This window comes from Osmerus mordax, chromosome 9 (assembly GCF_038355195.1).
Source record: "Osmerus mordax isolate fOsmMor3 chromosome 9, fOsmMor3.pri, whole genome shotgun sequence".
In the NCBI taxonomy this organism is placed as follows: Eukaryota; Metazoa; Chordata; class Actinopteri; order Osmeriformes; family Osmeridae; genus Osmerus; species Osmerus mordax.
The window spans coordinates 16,900,203-16,917,438 of NC_090058.1; the positions used below are offsets into that span (position 1 = coordinate 16,900,203).

General features: G+C 49.2%; 1 protein-coding gene across 3 annotated transcripts; it reads right to left on the minus strand.

The window, feature by feature from the left end:
* Window positions 1-1,730: 1,730 nt before the first annotated feature.
* On the minus strand, window positions 1,731-14,615 carry ptbp1a (polypyrimidine tract binding protein 1a). 3 transcript variants are annotated; one of them, XM_067242746.1, is made up of 16 exons: window positions 14,570-14,615; window positions 13,087-13,140; window positions 12,581-12,611; window positions 9,201-9,261; window positions 8,910-9,082; window positions 8,390-8,536; window positions 7,823-8,002; window positions 7,414-7,524; window positions 6,582-6,759; window positions 6,168-6,239; window positions 5,813-5,967; window positions 4,165-4,198; window positions 2,929-3,021; window positions 2,425-2,641; window positions 2,180-2,257; window positions 1,731-2,047 (listed from the first exon to the last, which is right to left on the minus strand). In XM_067242746.1, exons 1-16 carry the CDS (start codon window positions 14,575-14,577, stop codon window positions 1,915-1,917), a joined length of 1,725 nt encoding a protein of 574 aa, XP_067098847.1. In that variant the 5' UTR covers window positions 14,578-14,615; the 3' UTR covers window positions 1,731-1,914. The 3 variants fall into 3 exon arrangements, with proteins under 3 accessions (XP_067098847.1, XP_067098845.1, XP_067098846.1); XM_067242744.1 differs by having other exon boundaries at window positions 6,168-6,248; window positions 14,570-14,614; XM_067242745.1 differs by having other exon boundaries at window positions 6,168-6,248; window positions 12,581-12,608; window positions 14,570-14,584.
* Window positions 14,616-17,236: the final 2,621 nt, after the last annotated feature.

The window sequence follows — 17,236 nt, forward strand, 5'->3', positions numbered from 1 at the left end:
TTGCCTCTCCTATCGAGGGAATGTGGAAAAATAGAATTTCAAACGTCACAAGGGCCCCGGAACTGACGGGGACTCTAAAAACGACACCAAAACAAAGACGCAGGCTTTGTGGAAGGTACTTTGGTCCTCGACAGCGATAACCGTCTATGGAGCTACATGAAAACTGCCCGACCGTGCATAAGAATCTTTACAAAAATAGATCTAGAGACAGTGTGTCTGTATCTGGTTCAACAGTGAGTGAATGCTCCAAACTTGGGTGCTGCAGGCACAAGGGAATGTGACAGAATTAAGACTCAAGTGATAATCACCAGTGACACCCATAAGGAGACAAAAGTGCACTAACCTGGAGGGGGGGGGGGGGTCTAGAAACACAAACCAGGGGTGTGACAGGCAAACAGCCCAGGCCAGAGCTTGAACAAGGAGAGAGCTCTCTGAGTCAGACCCAGACCAAAACTAATCTATCAGTCGTTCTTTCTAACCTGCCTTCTCTCAAGGCACCAAGTGTGGTGGACGGGGGGTGGGGTAGGGTTTAGGACCCAGGGGACATCTTCCCAGACAGGTATTTGTCGGGGAAAGAAGCTGGTAAACAGCGGGTCGCCTGGCGAGGCCAGAGAATGTTTTCAGTTTCACAAAGTCAAGGCACAGTGATTGTTCTGCTTCCCCCTTAAGATCACAAAAAGTCATACAGTAATAGAATTTGATATACACGTATAAATTCGAAACATTTCAACGGCACGAGAAAAGGAATGACCCCAAAAAAAGAAGAGTTGAGTTCAGCTATAAAAAGGAATATAGTATAGTTCGTCGAGCACCTTGTACAGTGGTGTCTCATGTGATGAAGAGTAGATAAGAGGAACGGGGGGGGGGGGGTATCTGAGGGCAGGATGACTGAAGACAGTCCAGCTCCTGCCCCTCTAGAACTGCTGGAGCACCTAGGCAGGAAAGCACACCTCTACACGCTTTACATTCAGAGCTTCTACTAAATAAGGGCCGGGCGGGGGGGGTAGTTACACTGGAAAAGTTCATAAACCCATCACAGACAAATCTGGAACCTGAGAGAAAATTCAATGATTTTGTTTGTTTTCCCCTTCAGAATGTCAGCGCGTTTGCTCAAATGCCAAAAAAAGAAAAGAAACTCAAAACGCATTTTCTTTTTCTGTCCTTGTTGATGTTAGTTTATGGCTGAACTGACCTGATTCGAGTAAGGCACAAGATTGTAGTGAAAGGAGTTACAAACGTTTGCGCAGCATGTTTGCTAGTGGCATGGATCCCCGAAGGCCAAAAGTGGACTGAGATTACGATCAAGCCTAGAAAACGATATGGATATAGAAACACAGAATATGACAACACACAGGCGTGCACGCCCACAAACGAGAAGATTCCGACGACACTCGCCCTACAAACCAGAAGAAAAAAAAACTAAACCAAAAGAAAATGACGAACAGTCTTCGTTTCCGCCTAGCGACTGGCCCTTAGGTTCCGAGTGACTTCTCTGGAGGCACACTCGCGCACGCACACACACACACATATATATATATTTATATATCCAGACACATATCACGGTAATGGTAAAAGGAATGCTGAAGTGTGTTTGGTGTGGACCGAATACATCCACGGTCGTATACAGCCATGGTGGGAGGTGTTGTCGTAAGGTTTGGTCTAAAAGGTTTCATCCTGTGTCATCTGCTCCCCCTGCTCTCTTGAGATGGGGGAGAGGGGTAGGGGGAGAGGGGTAGGGGGAGAGGGGCGGGGAACGGGGAGGGTCTGTCCTCCCACAGAAACATCCATCCCGTCCTCTCACAAGCCTGACGACAGGGGTGTGACATCGACACAGGACTGTGACTACGGCCAATCGGAATAGTGAGGGGGGTGGGGGACTGGTGAGGATTGGGGGGGGCGGGGTCCAAGCAGGTTCTAGATGGTGGACTTGGAGAAGGACACCCTCAGGTGGTGGTTCTCCCCGAGGTCGTGGTTATGGAACTCGATGAGCGACTCGATGGCCTCCTCCACGGAGCCCATCTGGATCAGAGCCATCTTGCGGTCCTTCCTACAACACACACACAAAGGCTTGAGAGGGCAGCATTTACCAACCAACACACAGCGTTTGGGGTTAGGATGACGACTGGTCGGACCCAGCACCAGACAAGCACAGGTGTGGAGGTTAGCGTGTGGAACTTACTGGAAGAACTTGAAACCCTTGACGATGGCTCCTGAGGTGACGAACAGACCTCGGAGATCCTCCTCCACCACAGATGGCCTGGGGGGGGAGAGAGAGAGAGAGAAATACAGGAGATGAACAAAGTGAGTGACAAAAGCGAGAGAGTAGTAGAGAGGGACAAATAAACACGCCTAGCTTACAGCACTAAACAAAACAATACCAGTCGAAAGGTCAAACAAGACAGCTTGTGTGTGTGTGTTCCTCACGGTATGTTGGACAGGTGCAGCGTGGCGGACGGGGGGAAGATGTTGGAGTAGTTTTTGGAGCCGGGCTTCTTGAAGCGGTGCAGGGGGGAGTTGCTGAAGTCCTTGGTGAGGCCCTGGTCCTCGTGGCCCTCCCGGGGCAGCTGCACCGTGGTGTGCTTGGACAGGGTCACCCGCATGGCCCTTCCGTGGAGCCGCTGGCCGTTCAGGTGGCTCATAGCTGGGGGGGGGGGGGGGGGATGATAATACATGATAATAGGTCTATAAGATAATAGGTCTATAAGATAATAGGTCTATAAGATAATAGGTCTATAAGATAATAGGTTTATAAGATAATAGGTCTATAAGATAATAGGTTTATAAGATAATAGGTCTATAAGATAATAGGTCTATAAGATAATAGGTCTATAAGATAATAGGTTTATAAGATAATAGGTTTATAAGATAATAGGTCTATAAGTACGGCAGGTGACAGGTGCTTGCTAGTTGACCGAGGCGTGCAAGTACCTAGCTGAGCCTGTGTCCCATCAGCCATCTGGATCAGAGCGTTCTCCTTCTTGTTGAACAGAATCTTCACTCTCATCACGTCGCCGTACACACCTAGGAGGAGAGAGGAGGCGGGGTCACACACACGCGCACGCGGGCAACCAATGACAACACAGCCTAGCCACACCGCCAATCACAGCAAAGAACACAAACTAACCAATAAGGGACTAGGGGGAGGGGGGGGGGGGAGACGATCTGTGTGAAGAGGCAGTTCTGATTGGAGCTACGCTAATGTCTACGGTGATAGGAAGACACGCCCAAAAGTACTGTACCTACAGGACTCCTACAAAATGGCCTCTTTCAATCAGGAGAAAAACCGGCTAGGAAAAGATAAATATTGGACTGATGATGGAGGATGATTTGGAAAACAGGACTTGACAGGAAAAGGACGAAATGTAGGTAGCTTGTTTCGATTTGGGTTAGGTGACAGTCTTCAATCGAGAGAACGTGAAGAAGAAAAAGTCTGGATTCTGATTGGCAGACAGACAGGGGGGCGTTCTAAGCTAACAAGACATGCGGTTGGCTAAACATGCAGGGACCCTACGCCAATGGGAGGACAGCAAACAGCGACGAAAACATGATACAGCATCCTCCCACAGCCATGTCCTTCTCCAAAATGACCAGAAAGATGCAACATTTACACTCCCGACCGACTCTGAATGACTAGGGGACATCTGGTGGGATATTTTCCATTAAGCGATGACAGGGTAACGCCACGATCGGCGCCCATGCTTTAATTAGGGCGAGAGAAGAATAACAAGCTCGGGGCTTTGATCCGTCGTTCCTCTTGCCGTAAAAAAAAAAAAATTACTCTCGGGTACGGCTGTAAAAGCCAATTGAGATGATCTTGTTTTCGCGAGGATGCTCGCATTTCGTCAAGTGGAGCTTCTCTTGGCTTTGAAGTGGCCTGACGTGTGCTTGTGCTGTGGCCCCGGGGCCGCTTTCGGAAATCGATTAAATGCTGCAGCTTTCCGTCATTTCCCTCAAACTCTCAAACAAAAAAATCGCACTCTCTCCCCCTCACACACACACACGCACACACAAACCCCACATCAAGCGGAAAAGGGGCCATACAAACCCCCTCACAGCTCTGTGTTCTGATCCGTAAACAACAACCACAACAACAACAACACAAGCCCCGCCCACCTGGTCAGAAGGCACAGTGGTAATAAAGAAGATGAAGGAATGATAACATACCGAAAAGAATAAAGAGGCAGTGGGGCGTAACGCTCTTTAGAGACAGCAGGGGGAGCAGCAGGGCAGGGGGAGGGGGGGGAGAGGGGAAAGAGACGGAGTGGAGGACAGTGGAGTGGAGTGGAGTCGGGACATGTCCGCAGGCCACAGGCAGCGAGGTCCACAGGAAGGCCACAGTACCATGGAGGGAGGAGAGAGGCGTGAAGGACAGAGGGAGGATGGAGAGAGAGAGAAAGAGAGAGAGAAAGAGGGGGGAAAAGAGAGAGAGGGGGAACCAACAGGGTGAGAGAGAGGAGAGGGAAATACAAAGATAGGACAGAGAGAGAGAGAGAGAGAGAGAGAGGGGGGGGAAGGAGGAGTGGTAGAAAAAGGATTGGATGAATGAGAAGAACAGAGAGAGAGAGAGAGCGAGAGCGCGAGAGAGAGAGGTGGGGTGGTGTGCCAAATGTGTTGTGATTGGTCGTGTTTTGACATTGTCGTTTTGAAGGGTGTGTCCAAAATCGGGGTCAACGGGTGGGGGTGGTAGGAGGGGGGGAGGAGTAGAAAGAGGGATGGAGAGATGGGGAGAGAAGGAATGGAGGGAGGGGAGGAGGACAATTGGTCATGGGGCGTGCAGTCAGTTGGCAAGAGTCCAGGTGAGGGGATTAAAAACAAAAAAGAGAGAGGGGGAGGAGTGGGAGAAAGAGGAGGGGGGAGAGAGAGAGAGAGAGGGAGAGAAGGAGAGAGAAAAAGAAAAAAGGAAGTAAAAAACAAGGTCAGTATACACAAAGAAATGTAGTGCTTCAGACAGTAGAACTGGCTAAATTAAAATGCACTGTCACTATGGGAACGCTAAGAGAAAAAGAAAAGAGAAGATTAACAATGAAATAACAGAAAGGCAGAGACAATATGTACTTTGGATTTAGACATTCCCTTAACTAAAGTTATACTAGAATGCTTCATCTAGTTTGTAGTTTTAAACTCATTAACCCCCCTCCCCATCCCACCGTAAAACATAACTCAAAATCATCCCGTACATCAAGTGTAATGAGTTCCATAAATTACATCTACATAATAAAATAGAAGATTCATCTTAATAAAAAATAAAAATATATATGTAATGATGACTACAATAATAACACTGTAAACTAAGCATTAAGTTGACTAAGAAAAGTAATATTGTCTCTCCAGCAACTCAAGAATGATTGAACTAAATGGGACAAAAATGAAGATATGAAAATGGTAGATAAAAAAAAAGAAGTTAGTTTCTGGATTAAAAACAAAAACGTTTTTCGGGGGGGGGGGGGGGGGGGGGGGTAAAAATTCACAGTGAACAAAGTGGCAGTGAGGAAAATGCAGCAGGCTCGGTCAAACACAGGGAGATCTGAGAGAGGGAGGGGGCAGGTCTAGAGGGGGCAGGTCTAGAGGGGGCAGGTCTAGAGGAGCCCTCAGTTTAAACAGAGGACACACAGGGGGACTCTTGCTTTTCTCGTCTCTACCTCCGTCACACGGCCTGTAGCTGAGAGAGAGAGAGGGGGGGGGGGGGACAGGAGGGGACCAGGAGGCCATATCGGGCTCTAAACAGGAAGTGGATGATGCTTTGGGGTTACAGTGTGGGACTACATTGTCGTCCTGTGCGACTAAGTCACGTCGGCGCAGTCGCGATACTGACCTCTGGGTTCAGGTTGCTGACCAATAGGACGCTGTGGCCCCCAGCGCCCAGCCCTGATAGGCCGAGGCGACTGGCGGCCGCTGCGGCAGCTGCCACGCCCCCGTGGCCGACGCCCAGCTGGGCCAGGGCTCCGGGCATCCCAGGCATGGACAGACCTGACACGCACACACACACACACACAGTATCACAATACATTCTAGACGCACATCTAAGAAAAATGCATAGACTTAGCTAAAACACATTCATTAAACTTAAAATACCAAAAAAATTATGCGTTATAAATAGTTGTATAACTAGGGGCGGGGCTGGTGTGAGAAGGGGGCGGGGCTGGTGTGAGATGGGGGCGGGGGCTGACCTGCTGCTGCCTGCTGGATGGCGAAGGCTGGAGGGAAATGGGCTCCTCCATAAGGAGAGGCTGAGATAATACCTGGAGCACCTGGGAAAAGATGGGAGGGAGGAGAGAGGCAAGGAGAGAGACAGGGAGGAGAAAATGAAGGAACGGGACAGACGGGTGGAGGACAGACGGGTGGAGGACAGACGGGAGGACAGACGGGTGGAGGACAGACGGGTGGAGGACAGACGGGTGGAGGACAGACGGGAGGAGGACAGACGGGAGGAGGACAGACGGGAGGAGGGAGACAGATTCAAAAAGGAGAAAGAAAAGAACTTATCAACATCAACAGGCTTTCCACTGTGGGCGACGCGTCTGAGAGCAGGTGTGTGTGCGAGTGTGGGTACGGTTGGGAGCCAGTGTGTGTGTGTGTGGTACCGAAGGCGGCAGCCATGGCCTGGTGGTCTATGGAGGGCTGGGTGTCTCCTGTGGGCAGGTCTGGTCTGGTGTAGTCCCGGCTCTTGTCGTTGTTGTAGCGCACGTTGAGGCTGGTGAGCTTGGAGAAGCTGATCCTCAGGGTGCAGCACGCGTTGTAGATGTTCTGGCCGTCCAGAGACTGGAGACGCACACACACACGGCAGGCACATTTAGTACGCAAGTTATATTGTGAGTGTTTGTGTGGAGTTATATAGTGAGTGCGTGTGTGTGGAGTTATATAGTGTGAGTGAGGAGTGCGTGACAGTTAGTGGGTGGGTGTGTGTGTGTGTACACGTGTATGTCTTTACTGGTGTGTGTACGTGTTCATTGGAGTGCGAGTTAAAGGGACCGTTCGCCTCAAATCCAAAACACATTTTCCCTCTTACCGAACTGCACCCACCAACCACCGTATCACGGCACAGAAGAGGAGCGCGCCTCTCCTCATGAACCAGACCGCGGTACTGCGGCTGGCGGGTTCAGTGGACAGAAAATAGTTCCTACATAAACTGGTCACAACGAGGTCTGTGGATTATCTTGAGTATCATGAAGGAGACGTTGCAGTCACATGTATCTTTTGGTGCTTTGTGCACTACCAAGTTCATCTAGTTGTTTATTCTAGAGAAGGCAGACTTTCCCACTACATCTCCCAAACTCAGAAGCTCGCACCAAAACCAGCTAGCTAGAGAAACCGCACTACAGGCGAAAGGAAAAATATGTATTTTGTGGGGGAACTTTCCCTTTCGAGCAGAGAGCAGTAGGTATGTTTAGACAGTGTCTCGGTTAGCAGTCATACCAGTTTGGAGTGCTGTGCAGTCATGCCATCAGCGTACTGGACCAGAGCCTGGAACTGGTTGTTCTTGGTGAAGGTGATGATCTTCAGAACGGTGCCAAACTTGGAGAAGATCTGAGGTGAAGAAAACGTTGGTGTGGCCGTGAGAGACAAAGAACAATTGTTACAGTGTTGGTGTGTGTGTGTCTGTTTGGGTGTGAATGAAGTAGACACTGAGTGACAGAGAGAAAGAGAGACAAAGAGTGAGAGAGAGCGTGATAGAGTGACAGTAAGTGACAGTCCATAAGTGTGTGACAGACAGTGACTGTGTGTGTGCATGTGACAGACTGTGTGACAGTGTGTGCGTGTGACAGACTGAGAGACAGTGTGTGCGTGCGTGCGTCAGACTCAGTGACCGGGTGTGCGTGTGTACCTGATGCAGCACGTCTAGGGTGACGGGGTAAAAGAGGTTCTCCACGATGACCCTCAGCACGGGGCTCTGGGAGCCCATGCCCGCCATCCCCCCCATGGCCGCTGCCTCCCCCGGCATGGGCATGCCCCCCATGCCCCCGCTCTGCACCGCGTTGACGGCCTGCAGCGCTGCCTGGGCCCGCTGGGACAGACAAACACACACCTTAGCATAACATCATTCCAAAGCGACTTTAGCATTTCCAGAATGTTCCAGCCTGGGGCTATCTGTGAACTTTCCACCCGTGTGAAGTCGTGGGAGCATGCTTGAGCAGCGCGGCTTCAGGCCGGCCCTGAGACTTCAGTGGGGTCCCAGCCGAGAGCTCGCCACCGGCAGAAGCCTGACAGTGATATTGGGTATTACGCGTGTTTGATGTGGTCGTCTCGGGTATCGTGTGCGACGTAGGTGTGCGACGTGGGGTCGTTCAGTGTCACGTCTCCGTTTGATGTGGAGGCGTCGGGGTGTGTGCCAGACACGGAGGTCTTGGCTGTGCGTATTCGGTATGGTGCGTGCGTGCGTGAGAGAACATACCACTTGGTTGGGGGAGTTGTCTGTCTTCAGTTCCTTGTGTGTGGAGTACTGCATGTAGACGGGGTGGTTCCTGATGACTGGAGTCACTGATGAATAGTAACTAACCATGGTCTGGGCACACTCTTCACTGTTCAGCTCCAGGAAGGCCTTCAGACATACACACACACACACAAAGTCAGCACTGCAACAAACTCAGAAAAAGACCCTTAATTCCTTTCCGTTAAAAGGTTATGAAAAAGCTGCATATTCACGTCCTAATAACAGAAGCCTGCTCTTTCCGTCGCTAACCCCCTGCGCTCATCTCTCTCTCCATCAACCTAGAGCCCAGGGAGACTCGTCTACCTGCTTGTCTCTCCCTCCCATCATCACCCTTCAGCCCAGGGAGACTCGTCTACCTGCATGTCTCTCCCTCCCATCATCACCCTTCAGCCCAGGGAGACTCGTCTACCTGCATGTCTCTCCTTCAATCCTGTCTACCTGCTTGTTTCATCCATCACCCTACAGCAGACCTGCTGCCTACCTGGTTCTTCCCCTTCAGCATCAGCAGGTTGGTGACCTTGCCGAAGGGCAGGCCCAGGCTGATGACCTCGGCCTCGTTGATGTCGTTGGGCAGCTTGCGCACGTGGATGACACGTGACGGGACCCCGGGGCTCCGGGTGTCACCTTTGAACTTTTTGCTGTCGTTGCCATTGGCTGGGAGAGGGGAACAGTCACACACGGTAAACAATGGATGTGTGGAAGGTTACATTCTCACTGTCTTTCTCTGTCACACACACACACGGTGCAGACAAAGAAATGACCCATCGCATACCTGAGCTCATGATATAGGGCCCGTTGGATATGCAGGAAGAAAACAGCTCGTCTGATCCCCTCTGCAGAGAGAAAACAACGTTGAGGTGACTCCTGATTAAAACGGTGGGTCAGGAGGGGAGACGGGGTTCTCCAATTACACCGGGCTTGTATAACAAGCACAGTGGGATTCTATTACACACACACAATATGGAGGACACGCACAGACACACACACACACACACAAGATGTAGGACACACACACACACACACAGCCCTGGAGCAGCAGGTGGGTGTAGAGTCAGGACAATGCCCACAGCCGGCCCCTGCTCCAGCTGGCTGCCGTGTTTTCATGAAGGCCCACTTAGACACAGGCCCGACTCACTGCCTAGTCACGGGGCCTCTCGCCAGGCAGGTGTCCCGTCAGCCTGTCACGTGTGGGCTGGCCCGGGCAGCAGGGTGGCCGAACACTGGGAGCCACTGGGCCCACGAGACCGGCCAAAAGCAACAGCCCTCTCCTGTGGTAGAGAGCCAGGCGATACTGCTCTAGCCTTTGGGTGGGAGGAGTGGGTGTGGGGGGGGCGAAAGGCGAGAGAGGAAAACAAAAGGCAGAACGAGAGATACGGGGGAGGAGGGGAAACGACGTGATGAGGGAGGGAGGGACAGAAGACCGCGAGAGAGACAAGTCGGCTCTTTGCGAGGCAGATATCTCTCCCCCCAGTGGACAGCAGCAGGGTTTATAGAGCTGCTGGGAGTGCTGCAGTCTGTCCGCAGGAGTGGGGGGGGGGGGAAGCAGTCACAAGGACTGAAGCTCGGCAGCGGAAGCCCTCGACCGCCTCCCACAATGGAGGTCCTGTTTGCCCCGAGACTGGGGGCCCATTGTTACCCAGGAGAGTCATATGGAGACCCTCTGCCGGGACTCTGGAGCCTTCTGTTTGCTCGAGGACAAGCGGGAGCGCAGCCCGGCTTGCCATTCCCACTCCGTGCAGCCTCGCGGCTCCAGGTGAGAACGCCTGCTGCTTCTATTGTACTGTGAGGTGCTCTGGCGCCGGGGGGAAACGGGCATGTGCACGGAGGAGAATAACACAGAGTTGCCATGGGGACAACAACATTGACTGTAACAGCGGTAGGTCTATATAAAACCTCTATTGGAGTCCAGATTGCTGCCTCAAGAGAGGCAGCCAGCTTAAAGTCTATATGAAAACAATTCGGCAGCACTGCAATCTGGGCTGCAGAGCCAGGAGAGCTGGTCCAGGTGATGGGTCTATTCTCCCCTCACCCTAGTCCTCGTAAAGCTAGGAGCCCAGGAGAGCTGGTCCAAGTGATGGGTCTGTTCTCCCCTCACCCTAGCCCTCGTAAAGCTCCTGGTGAGCGTGGTCATTTTCTAAAGTGGCCATGAAGACAGGGGACCATTAAGACTTGCAAGCTGCTCTTTTGGTGTGTCCATCATCTGGACGCGAGCCTGTGTCCTAAGTGGAGGCTTTGGGGCCGGTCTATCGTCTGGACTTGGGCCTGCTTCCTCCCAAAGACTGCAGGCCATTGTTCCACATCAGCACTCCACCATCCCCCTCACTTCCTGGTTCTAATTATATCTACACACAGGGCCCGGCCAGGGCAGAGAGAGGAGGGGGGCATAGAAAAGCGCGACAAGCAGTTGTGGTTTGAAAATGGTGGGGTTTGGGGTGGAAAGGAAGACTTTGAGCCAGAACTGATGACTAAACCTGGGGGAGAGAGGGGTGGGGGGGGGGAAGAGGAGCGAGTGAGAGAGAGATGCCATCGTTAAAGACATGACAACCAGAACAGGCTCGGCCCTATAAACCTGTCTTACAAGTACTCACTCCCCCCCCGGATCCTTTGTTTGAACAGCGAGCTGGCAGGACGCTCAATAGCTCTGGATCCTAAAGGAACCATGGACACAATGGCTGCTCCCCCCACCCAGGACAAACAAACACCTTCCTTTCATTGAAAGCCATTGATCTCTTCTGTCCTGGTACTTGATACTGTAGGGCTGAGGCATGGCCCACGGGGGCTTTATTTGAGTTAATCACCTCACTGCGGTTAGAAGAGCTCTACATGCCACTGGAACGGGGAGGGAAAGAGGTTTAACGTATCCTCCAGCACGGCTCTCTGGTAAAGAGAAGCCCGGGGAGTTTGCGTGTGGAGACATGTTCTGCTGTGTCGCACAGCCGTAGCTAAAGGGGGGGGGAAGGGAGAGGGACTCGTGGGGCGGAGCGGTGGGGGGTTTAGAGGTGGGGGGGAGGTCTGGAATGTGACCGCGGCATTCCAGACACTCCGCCCAGACGGAATAATTACAGATTCCAGAGAGGCAGAGCTCCGGAACCCCCCGACCGTCAACGCATCGCGCAAAAAAAAAACGTCTCGCTAGCGAACGACAACAACCGAGAGCAGGAAAAGCGGGGGGGAGAGGCCAGATGAAAAGAGCGCTTGTCTCAGGCCGGCCTCCCTGCTTCGCGGAGGTGACCTACATTATCGCTACCTCCACTCTGAAGATACGCGGTCAGAGAGAGAACACCGCCGTTTGGGTTCTGGGTGAAGCGCTCGACTGTTGCAGTGTAACGATAGGCAGGGGGGGGCGTGTTATTCCTCTGGGCGTGTGTTTACATTAGAGAACAGAGACCTTTGACCAGGAGGATGACGCGGATTGTTGGGTTACAGCCCAGAAGCCTGTTTAATAACACGGCTGTAGCGTGCTCGCACACACAAACTACTTTTGTTCAATAACTTAAGATGATTAACTGAGCGTCTCGATGGAAAAGGATACTCCGTTCATGTTGAAACAGGAACGCGGTGTGATCACAGTCCCTTTCAGTGGGATTTTACTCGACATGTCATAAAAGTGAACAGGAACCGTCAACAACAGGAAGTTGTATTACCCGACCGACCTGGAGCCGTCTACAGGGCTCTCATTTCCAGACACCAAACTGAATAAATCATCAAAGAAAAACTCCTTTAAACCCCCCCCCCCCCAAAGGTAATCTCGTCGTTTCTGCACAGAGCCCTTTCGCAAAGCGCAGAGCGTAAATCCAGACGCGTGTCGAGCGAGTGCTCATTCCCACACCTCCCCAGGAAGCGTTTGCCCGGAACGCCAGACAGACACGGACGCGTTTCCCCGTCCGCGGCGCCTGGTTCACATCCCTGTCGGCGGCTATCGTACACCCCTACCGGGGTAACGTGCGCCCAGGGGCAAAACGCCACATCGAACCCTGTGCCTCCCTCCGCACAAAAAAAAAAACTTCTTTTTACAGCAAGTCCTAGTGAAAATGTTAACTTTAGGTCTATTCCTGTTTTTCTGCGTGCAATAGTCCTTTTATAGTAGCGTGCCCATTGCGGCCTCCCACATGCATTGCATTTAGGATGCACAATAAATAAATGACTGCTTACCTTGGTGCCAACTGATATGTCATGAACACTGCTGTGAAAGAAGAGAGACGGTTCATTATTATTTCACGTGCGACATCAGGAGAACGGACACGACTTAATGCTTTCTATGCGCCTCCAAAACCAGGAGGCGGACATAAAGTAGGTACAGACAAACAGTTCAAACGGGTCTGACTGACTGAGACTTTCTCTGACTGAGCTGAAAATGCTTGGCCATCAATCCTGAGCAACCAGGAAGCTACACAAAAAAAAACTACCGTTCAGACAGGAAGTAAGCACTGTTATAACAGCATAACCAACCTCTCCTACACTCACTTCCTTGACTAGGAATCCCTAGCTGGGGGACATGACCAGGCTAGAGAACATCACATGAGGAGCATGGGTAAACATGGCCAGACACCAAGGTGCATCTGAATGAGTTTGAACAGTTTCTCAACAGAAGAGTTTCAAACATGGCCAAATTTATAATTTCTACGGCTTTCCAAAAAAACAAAGAAAAGACAACTTACTCAATCTCAGTGACGTAACCGGCTCCCAGAGGGTACAGATCAGTGTCTAGGCGGCTGCAGGGAGACATGGAAGTCAAACTAGTGAGAAACACGATCGGCTCAACACAATACCCGCCTAAATAATTGAGTTGCGTCCCTTTTTAATCTACATAAAAACAGCTAGCAAACCAACAGGTGTGGGCGTAAAAGGCCGACCTGGCTGGTTGATAGTCACTTTTTTTCTCCTTTGTAAAATAAAGTGTGTTACCCAACTAGCTTTGGTAGTTGGTAATGTGTGACCATTACCAACTCGTTCACCCAGTCATGGTTTCGTAGATTAAATTAGCAGAGAGCAGTGATCTCCAGCCCTTCGCCAAACACTCGGGGGCCAGAATGCGGAAATGAGACGGCGATCGAGCAAATTCTCCTTTGTGAGATTGAAACTCAAAAAGTTTACTCCGGTTTATGTGCGCGATCTTTACAAAGCGCCCTTGCGCTACATTTTTTCTGTGGCCTTTCCGTGTCGATTTTAGTTCAAAACAAGTGAAACTGAATTGAGGTGAATATTTTCGAAGAGTAATTCACGCGTTGTGGATCGGTCTATTTCCTGGATGGGAATCACTTGGACTTGATCTCAGTGTCGTGTGGCTACGCATCTCTCCACATCCTAAAAAGCTCCGCAGATCTAGTCATTGTTGGGTGAACCGTGGACGGTGTTAACTTTAAACAGACATTGCTTTACAATTAACACATTCGTACATATTTTCGACTTACTACAATTATGAGAATCTCATTGAATCAAACGATAAGAAAAAAAAAGATACATGCGTACAACGCGACTTGACCGAGGCGACCGCGGGGCACCACTGAAGATAGTTTATATTTCCCCCTGATCCACAAATGTATTTAGTCAATTTAAATATGGCCTGATCGGTTACATGGATCGTGCCCTATATCATAACAAGTACACTAACAGTTAAGTCACTGAAGTACATCAACTGGTTAAAAAAAAACTTGGGAGCTTTTCACGACGTGGAAGAACCCGCAAGACATTAACTTTAGTTGGATGCTAGCTAGTAGTAGTAGCACTAACGACATCCTAGCTAGCACACCCTAGCTACACAAGCGAACTCATCGGAAAGCGGTGAAACGTATACAACAAACTTCACATTCGTTCCTCTAACTAGTTATCATTTAATAACATAAACAGGGATCAGCGAGTGAATCGAGAAAACACATTTGAAACCATCACAAGACAACCACAAAAGTAGTTATAACCACGATCCAGGGAATACTCTGAGCCCGTGAAAACAAGACCCTTCCACCAACTGTTGAATCCATCGAAACAGTTAGAGCTCCAACTCTACATTCTTCATCTCCATTTTTTTTTTTTACATAAACCACATACTGACATAAATGACCGAATGCTTGCATGCAGATTGCTTTGATCTAAAGTCGAAAATTGCAGTCTTTGTTATCTTAAGACTGGCTCTTTCTCACTTACCCGTCCATTGCACAATACAATCTGCAGGTCTGGGGAAGGAAGGTACCAGAGCGCCAGTTTTGCTTGGCTGTCTCAGGACGTACAAAATGGCTGCAAACACGGAGGCGGACGCTGATTGGTCCACCTACGTCCAAGAGACACAAAAAGGCGGGCCTTGACATCTTTTAGGGGATTTGATTGGATAATATGCACATCAGTTTAGCAGGAATTTCAATCGAAAGCGACTGAAAAGGGGGTGAGACAAAAAAGTACTCCAAGCGAAACTTAGAACAGCTTGTTCACTAGGAAATGTCTCTTTATTTAAAGAGTCCGTTTAAAGAGTTTTCAGTGAGAATGTATTTTAAGTTTGGGACTCGCATTGCATTCAATGATCCAAGTGCAGTGTTACTACTGCAGCTAGATGCTATTTGTTTATTTTGCTCAGAATTCCTACCGCATTTTTAGGATAAAGTACATCTAATTTGCCAGCAGGTGGCAGTATTTTACTGTTACAGTTTTTTACAGTCGCTAGGACACATTTCTCAATACTTAAGTCACATTTTCAAAACTATTCACACAGTGAGCACAACAGAAGTATATTTGGGCTAAACTGTGGATCATTTATCATTGTTTTGGCACAAAATGCATTCAATGACTACATCTTTCAAATTACATTCATTCTTTTCTCACTTCGACACAACAACTGCCAAAACTCTATGTACCTACAGGCCAATTTCCACATTTACATTTAGTAGACGTTCTTATCCAGAGCGACTTACAGTAAGTACAGGGACATTCCCCCCGAGGCAAGTAGGTAGGGTGAAGTGCCTCGCCCAAGGACACAACGTAATTCCGCACGGCAGGGAATCGAACCGGCGACCTTCTGATTAGTAGCCCCACTCAGCCATCTGACTGAAAGCGCATGCTTACATACTGTTTTTCAAAACAATAACATAATACAAAACTGAATAAGACAGAAATGTGCTACATTTCTACAGTAATATTGTAATGAAATATATTTCGAATCAAAAAATTAAATGCTATAAAATGACCTCTACGGAAGGGTTGTGCTAGGTGAGGAAAGGGATGCAGAGAGAAGAAATCAGCCAACATTTGTATGGGACAATGTGGCATTTCACCACTCCCGTGCAGTAACCAAGTGGTTTGCAGCCCATCCCAGAATGGTGTCACTTTTCTTCCCACCTTACTCTCCATTCCTCAACTCCATAGAATAATTATTTTCCTCATGGAGGTGGAAGGTTTACTGTATGACCACCATCCACATGATCAAATGTCCCTCCTGGATGCAATGAATGCTGGATGCCTGGACATTGCCAGGGATGGATCAGGCATGCCAGAAGATTCTTTCTTAGGTGTTTTGCCCTAGATGACATAAGATGTGATGTGGATGAGAACCTTTGGCCAAATGCAGATCACAGTAGCATTCCTATTGTATCTGTATCAGTGGATGGTGTGTATACAAATTCTTGTATTCTGGAATTAGTGGGGGAAAAAAGAAAGATATGCCTACAACATATTGAAGCATACTGCATCATGTCTGATTCATTCCAGTAACATATATTGCAGTGAATTCTAAACAGTAGAGAGGTGTCCTTGTTTTACATAAGAAAAACATTGTATAATGCTACCTGTTGTTAGTGATTTTTAAGTCATTGTTTTGTGGGTGACAAAGTATGTTTGTTGGCTGTCAACCTTTGCTAGTGTTATGGAAGAATGAGTTGATTTGAGACATGTATGAAGTGATTTGGTAGTTTTAATGCATTTTGAATGTGAAATTGACTGCTGTGCCGAGCTGAAAGTTGGTTAGGAGAACTGTGTGAAGACTTTTTAAAGTATTGAGAAATGTGTCCTAGCGACACATAACTGTAAGTAAACCTCCAGCCTGCTTGATTTATTTTTTCTCCCACATTTATTTGATTTGAACAAGCATAGGCAGTAGCCTTAGAAATAGTTGAAGTGTTCATGTCTAATGGACACGTGTGCTATACTGAGGGGCGTAGGTTTGTTTTCAAATGTTAGTGGACAGCTTTTTAAAATGTATGTCTGAGGATGCGGCCGTTAATACTTTTCTCAATAAAAAGTGGGTGGGGGGACACATGTCCGTCCCCATGTATAATGAAACCTACGCCTTATGTATGAAGAACATTTCGTGTGCACGTACGAAACATATAAGCTTTGTGTGTGGTGACCTATGTGCGTGACCCGTGATCAACCCCGACTCAAAGACGTAGAGCCTCCGCCGGCAGACTGGGGCGTCAGTCATCTCATTTTCACCATGTGGACCTCCGCAGGAGAGGAGAGACATTCTCTTTCGAGAAACGCCATCACTCAATCTCCCTTCTCCTCTTTCTCATGCATGTCCTCAATGTTCTTCTTTTTGCTTGTTTATCTCTCTTTCTCACTTAAGTACGGTAGGTGGTGCGTACCAGTGCATCATGCACAGGGAAATACTCAAATAAAATAGGAAAATGGTCATACGGCCAAGCCGAGGAGAGATTTTAAAAGTGTGTGTGCGTGCGTGTGTTTTGAGGGAGGGGGAGGGGGGGATTACGGTATCAACTCAGTTTATACAACTCTACTTGATTAGGCATTTTGCGTCATTTGTGCTGATGGATTAACTCTCTAATCGTCGTGGTGGGATAGCCTACTGACTTTTTATTAAGCCAT